This window comes from Octopus bimaculoides, chromosome 3 (genome assembly GCF_001194135.2).
Source record: "Octopus bimaculoides isolate UCB-OBI-ISO-001 chromosome 3, ASM119413v2, whole genome shotgun sequence".
In the NCBI taxonomy this organism is placed as follows: Eukaryota; Metazoa; Mollusca; class Cephalopoda; order Octopoda; family Octopodidae; genus Octopus; species Octopus bimaculoides.
Genome location: NC_068983.1, coordinates 97314903 through 97321996, shown reverse-complemented (window position 1 = coordinate 97321996; position 7094 = coordinate 97314903). Strand labels below are relative to the sequence as shown.

Genomic DNA, 7094 nt, shown 5'->3' with positions numbered 1-7094 from the left:
AATACACAGCCAAAAGAACTACTAATATTTTAAACAAACATTTTTATAAAATACGCCATGTATTTTAAAGCAATCGTTCAGGCTCTGTTTATGTGTTATATATAAGTTTTAAAAATAAGGGACGTTGGTCAGTGAGAAAATCAGAAAAACGGGAAAAAACGTGAAAAAGGTTGGTGCAAAAAATGGTATGAGAAAAGGAACGAAATCAAGAATTACGATCCATGACCTCCCTGATTGCAAAAAGCTCATTAAATACAACTAGTTTAGAACACAATAATAAAAAATAAGTCTATGTCTGCAGGACTCAATCCGGAGCCGGTGGTGTCCTCCAATTCGATGAAAGAAACCTGTCCATATGCCTACACCTGTTAAAAATTTCAGATCTCGAATTAAGCTATGTGTTAGAATTGGTGGATCGAAGAAGAATATGAGATCTTTCTGCTACGCATAAATAGCCTTTCTTTGCTCCATTAACATATGGTTTGGATGTCTCTACTATTCCCAACTTATTTGTATGTAGTGTGGAGCTGCTTTTCAAATTCTATACGCGGCTAGCCAACTTAGCTGCATTATTTTCATCGATGTGCCTGAAAGAATATAGGTGGTTTGCATAACGTCTCTTGAATTCGCCCTTACATAACCCTATGTAATTCTTCTTTTCAGTTGGTTTGTCTTGGATTGTATGTATATATATATTTGTGTGTTTGTGTGTATGTGTGTGTGTGTGTGTGTATTTTATATATGTATACACGAGGAGCTTCTTTTAGTTTCCGCCTACGAAATCCACTGACAAAGCTTTGGTCCAGCAGGGGCTATAGCAGAAGCCACATGGTTGGGAAGCATGCTTCATAACCACACAGCTAAGCCAAGCCTATATAGAATAAACTGACTCTGATTATATGGAATGTAAAATTATCTTCTTAAAAGAAGAATTTTCATTGATAAAGATGTTGCTATACGTACCTGATACATGGGCTGAAAATTCTGTTGATTTCGTATCTCTGAATGTTTCCAAAGTCTTACTGTTTCATATGAACCAGATTCTCGAAAAATAAGCATAAAGCATTGTACTGTTTAAATTATCAATTCCTTTACCCTAAAAGATCAATGTCAATTGGCTCTAACTTCCTAGTGTGGAATGGAAGCGGTGTATGGAAACGGCTTTTATTCCAGAAGAAACCGAAGGTATATGGCTGGGTTGAAATGTGTTTGTCTTCAACGGGTAATTGAGGGATAGGTATTTTTGTTCTAAATTTGCTGATATCAAGCGGTTTGATAGCGCGTAATTCAACCTCCAAAGCCGGTTTCAGATCTATGAGTTCTGCTATAAGTTCATCTTTGATTACTTGAATTTCATCCGAATGTATATGTTTCAGATCTCGTATGAGTTTTTCGAATAAACAACTGTCCTTGCTGTCGTCACTCTCAGTTCCCGAAATCTTTTCCATAAGTTCATTTTTGTTATATTTTGTAATGGATCGATTTTCGTAGATTGAAACGAAACCATCTGTTAGTTTTTCATTCTTGTTAAGTTTTGCAAGCCCAGGAAATCGTTCCACCTGACGTCTTTTAGTGAGTTTGCAGTAAAAGAACCATCGAAAAATAATATTCTCAGGGGTACGAAACAGAGTTGAGAAACGCTTCAAAATTCGGTGAAATTTGGGATCCTTCAACTCTTCTTTAATTTCTCTCAATCTCCAGTAGACATATTTTTGTTTGGCGAGATCTTGTTCAACTTCATTTCTGTTTTCTTCGGGAAATAATCCACTGATGGCCAAGATGTCAGTTAAAGGACCACGAGACTTGTAGTGCTGCTTACGCATTGAACCTTATATAATTATATAGGATATACTTTCAATTATTATTATAATCAAAATAACAATAATGCAATGTTGCTGTTGCTACTGCTACTACTACTACTACTACTACTACTACTACTACTACTACTACTACTACTACTACTACTACTACTAATACTACTACTAATACTGCTGCTGCTACTACTACTATTACCTAGACGACGACGATGACGACAACGACGACCACCACCACCACGAATAATAATAATAATAATAATAATAATAATAATAATAATAATAATAATAATAATAATAATAATGAGGGGGAGGAGGAGGCGAGAAAGAAGTGGAGGAGTAGGATGAAGACGACAACAACAACAACAACAACAACAGCAATAATAATAATCCTTTCTACTATAGGTACAAGGCCTGAAATTTTCGAGGAACTTCAATTCAGAATATGAAGAGAAAATTGCTTGGCGGCATTTCGTTCTGCTTGCTAACAATGTTGACAACTCGCTGCCTTAATTATAATAATAATAATCCTTCTTACTATAGACACAAGGCTTGAAATTTTGGGAGATGGAACGTGTCGATTATATCGACCCTAGTACATGACAAATATTTATTTTATGCGCCCCGAAAGTATGCAAAGCAAACTCAACCTCGACGGAATTTGAACTCAGAACGTAAAGGGGGATGAAATGCCCCGAAGCATTTTGCCCGGCGTGCTAACCATCCTGCTCTCTCGCCACCTTAATTATGTTAATGACAAGAACAAGAATTCTTTTTATCATTTCTACGCGGACCATTTTAGTACATACTTCAACAACATGAATGTCACAGAAATGTGGGGAGATGGACAAAGCCATATAAACTATGGTGTGGGTTGGAACTATGGTTATTATACAACAATATTTTTAAGGACATTTTAAAAATTTGATATAAATTAAACATTGAAAAATAGATAATTTCCTATAACATCATATTTTAAAAATTAATAGTAACACCGTTCTCATTATCGCCACCGTAACGTTGAGTGAGTGAAATTACAAAACGAATTACATCAAGTATAAAGACAATCCTGAAACACAACAAAAAGGAATATACAAAGAAATAAAATATGGAATGGTCTCTATAGGTTGAACCCCTGCTTGTGGCCTATTATGAATTTCAGATGTCTTTGACAACGAAAATTAGGTGCCCACCTCCATTATTCGGTAGATAGCCTACAGTACCATATCAAAGCAAATCCTATCCACCCATATCAAGCAGGTCGCTTTCCCCACGTCCTCTCTGTACATTTCACTGGATGGCAGTACATATCCTCATCTTCGATCTTAAGAGATACATGTAAAACTTGAGGTTCTTAGTCTACCACATTACCTCTTTTATCATTGCAACTACGTAGAAGAAACTACCAGTTTCTCTGTACCAACGAAAACGTCCTTGCTAGAACAAGATGACATGACCTCCAGGACGGACTCTTCTGACAGTGATATCCATTCTAGTTGCGAGAATGGCTTTTGGATATAACTGCACAAGTTATCGATTACCTAACATTGAATGGATGCATGGTGATTGGATTTCCTAACATTGGTATTAGATGGACATTATTACCCCTGGAAACCGTCTTTTCTATAAGAAATGGAAAAGTTGAGGACCGGATCCGGTCAGATGCAAAATGGAAAAAGACAGACGGTTAGCAATAGCTTTCACTCAGCTAATTTCTGTGTGAGACTGATCACAATATTTATAGTCTCTTCCTATTTCATATCACTTGAACATTTGGATAAAAGCATACTGCAAGAAACTTCAACGGACACTCGGCTCAACAAATGATACTGACCTGTATGAACTAGCGTCTCTAACAAACGAGTTAAAGGCCTCCAAGTCTTGTTCATATTAAAGATTGCTCCCATTAACAATTTGATTTCTGTTAGTGTCGTGCTAACTACTGCTAATCACTTTGGTTTCAGATTTTCTAGAGCATAAGCGTAACAATGACTCTCTATTTAGACAGAATATTTATGTGCTCAGTACTAGTAAATGCCCTTCAACATATTTGTATTCCGCAGCAGTGTCTCTCGAAATCTAAATGTGCAGAAGCAAGGAGATGAAGCGCCTGATATAATCATCTACACCGCTCAAATATTAGACACCGTAATACAAAATACCTCCAACCTCTTCCAGGAGTTGGTTAGTTATGACAGCTGCCAAATAATGATAGTCGACCTACTTTTATTAAAACCTTAGTGAAGCCAGATTTGTTACTAGGCTATTATACAAAGTATCATACCAAGCAAAGTTTGTCTTGGATTCACCTATTGCAAATCGCAAAGGTTTTTGCAGCATCGGCAACACAACTTATCATATGAGGCTAAAATTGACTAATGGAGTTCAAAGTAACAATGTTTCAACAATAGAAAATAAGAAGTCTTCTCTCCAAACCGTTACAGCATCGGATTTTAATCTTACTTTAAACAATTTCAGAACTGCGAACGACTGGATATTAACAACATCCTAATACTATGAATGTTAACAATATCCATAATTTTTTATGGTTGTCGTTTGGTATACTTTACTTCTAAGTAAATGATCCTTTAACACTTTTAAACAATCCAGACCAGATGCCTAGATGGCTCCTTACCTATAGGATAACGACGTCTGCAAGATGCATGAATAAAGGAACTTTCTTAATATCGTCCCAGCATTTGTCTGCCAGTAATCTACAAACAGTTCTCCAAAGTAATTTCCAATTAGATGAATAAACATTTGCTAAATTACAATATAATTCAAGTAAAGCAGAAAAGGATTTTGCCCAGGTCCTCCTGAACAATCAACTAGTTATTTGTTAGTAAGGTGGTGCAAGATGTCAAGTTACAAAATAGAACCTCTCATGTCCCAACATGCAGTTGACAACTGTTCTAGCACTTCCTTGAAATTTCTTCACATTAGAGTATTGTAACTTGCAGTATACACAATTAATTTGTTGCTTCAGCGGTGATGACCATGTCTGATTGGAGCAATGTTGGTACCATGTGCTGCGGAAACTTCAGCTGCCAGTCCGAAACAGTGCAGAAGAAGCTCGCCATTGTGTCTGCTTGTAGAAGCAATCTCTCTCCCCATTTGGAAAATCCAACTGATCTCTTCAGTGCGTGATACCGTTCTCTTGCATTGATAGAGTGGCTAAGCTCTCAGCCATCGCCTTGAACCTGGTCGTCTGCTTGTAGAAGCAATCTCTCTCCCCATTTGGAAAATCCAACTGATCTTTTCAGTGCGCGATAGCGTTCTCTTGCATTGATAGAGTGACTAAGCTCTCAGCCATCGCCTTGAACCTGGTCATGTCACCAAGATGAAATTTTTTTAAAAATTAAACAATATATAATTTGATACAAATAATCCATCCACTAGCGGGTAAGAACTCTCCGCCTAAGTTGAATGAGAGAACTCCATATATCTATCTATTCACCACTCAATATTTTTTTAAGATGGGAAAATTCCTTTGTCCTCTGAATATTACATTTTCCTCCCTCTATTCAAGCAATAGTTGGGAACAGTCCTTTCGTGTATTTTAAGTGTTATATCTTTCATTGTAAGAGGTAGGACACATGCCTCTTTAAAGGGGCATGTGTATCATCTTTGAAATAGACTACAGGCTCATCTTTAAAACAAGGGACCGGCTCGAGAGCACCAGCCCAAATTTTCTAGTTCGTAACAACGCATAAACTGGACCAGTAGTATTTAGGGAAAAAAATTGTAAGGGTCACCGTCAGACCGCGTGATGAAGTCTACTCCTGAATAGTGGTAGTGAGAGGTCGACATAGTAGTCACCTTCTCCAGCCGCAATATGTGTACGTGATCAGTGTTGATGTAACAGTTGGTGATATGTGGTTGTATGGGAATACCGTAGACATAAAGTTCTCATGACCCTGTAAGATTACAAAACAATACCAGTAATGAGTCCTATAGTGGCGCTTAGAAAAAATTAAAACTCAGTATCCAAGGCAGACGACTTGCTACATGGATGTAAGAAAAATCCGTTTAAAGGCTTTCTTCACAAAACCACCAACAAAAAGAAGACATCGTGGACATTGTCTACTCTATTCGTGAGTTGGCAAAGAAAACTCTCTCTTCCTTATCACCAAGATCATAACATGAGACCCTAAAGTCTCTTTCGCAACTAGAACCGGTTAAGAAACGACACCAACAACAATAACTACCATTTTGTACCCACTCGTAGCAGAACCTCACCATCTTATGATGGAATGGGGACCCTATAATGGCTGAAAGGGATAAGTAAATTTCGCCAGAAAAAGTCATTTAAAACGCTATAAAAATGCAAGCTGGAGCAAAACATCTGTGAAGAAGGAATATATTTCAGTGGCAAATAATTCACATCGTTATGAAAGAGAAATAAATATCCATTAGCGAGAAATCATTCTGTTCTCAGAAGGAAATGCAATTCACAACCATTCACTGGAAAAACAAATCTCAGGAATCTGCAAAAGAAGTACGAATCGAGAAGAATAAGGGTTTGCACTTTCAACAGAATAAAAAGAAAGCAGAATACTAGTATAAATACCGAATAAACTTTACGTAGTGTAATATTTTAACGATGCAGAGGACGTGGGTTTTCACTTGCTCGTTATAATCCCAAGCCTTTGGAAAATTTTGAAAGCTCCATCTTTGGACAGTACAAATAAAAAGTAGAAGGAAGCGTAATCAAGAACGTGGCTACCCTCATCGATATCAATGAAATTTTAATTTTTATATAAATATCTCGCTTTCATTATCATATATTACGTATATTTATTTAAATTTGTCCTGTCTAAATATTTGTGTTTCATAGATTTTAATTCATCCGATTATACCTATTGATTAAGTTCTTAAATAACTTATCCGTCCCACTCCACACGGTGTTACAAGTTTCTTCTTTAACGTTTCTTCCTATTTTCCGTATCTTTTCGAGCCCGCGTAGCTAGAAATTAAAAAAATATATATATATTATTGTTGTTGTTGTTATTATTATTATTATTATTATTATTATTATTATTATTATTATTATTATTATTATTGTTATTATTGTTATCATCATCATCATCATCATCCTCATCATTAAAGGCGGTGAGCTGTCAGAAATGTTGGCAAGCCGGGCGAAATGCTTCGCGGTATATCGTCTGCCGTTACGTTCTGAGTTCAAATTTCGCCGAGGTCGACTTTGCCTTTCATCCTTTCGGGGTCGATTAAATAAGTACCAGTTACGCATTGGGGTCGATGTAATCGACTTAATCA

At 36.6% G+C, this 7094-nt stretch overlaps 1 protein-coding gene across 2 annotated transcripts in view; it reads right to left on the bottom strand.

The window, feature by feature from the left end:
* Positions 1-7094, bottom strand: part of LOC106873764 (uncharacterized) — a 20301-nt gene that overhangs the window by 11195 nt on the left and 2012 nt on the right. Inside the window, exons 2-3 of one of the 2 annotated variants that reach the window (XM_014921266.1) lie at positions 6674-6780; positions 964-1828 (exon numbers count right to left, since the gene is read on the bottom strand). In XM_014921266.1, coding sequence (XP_014776752.1) covers positions 1092-1823 — 732 coding nt within the window. In that variant the 5' untranslated portion in view covers positions 1824-1828; positions 6674-6780 and the 3' untranslated portion in view covers positions 964-1091. The remainder of the gene's footprint in view (positions 1-963; positions 1829-6673; positions 6781-7094) is intronic. The other variant, XM_014921265.1, reaches the window with a different exon arrangement.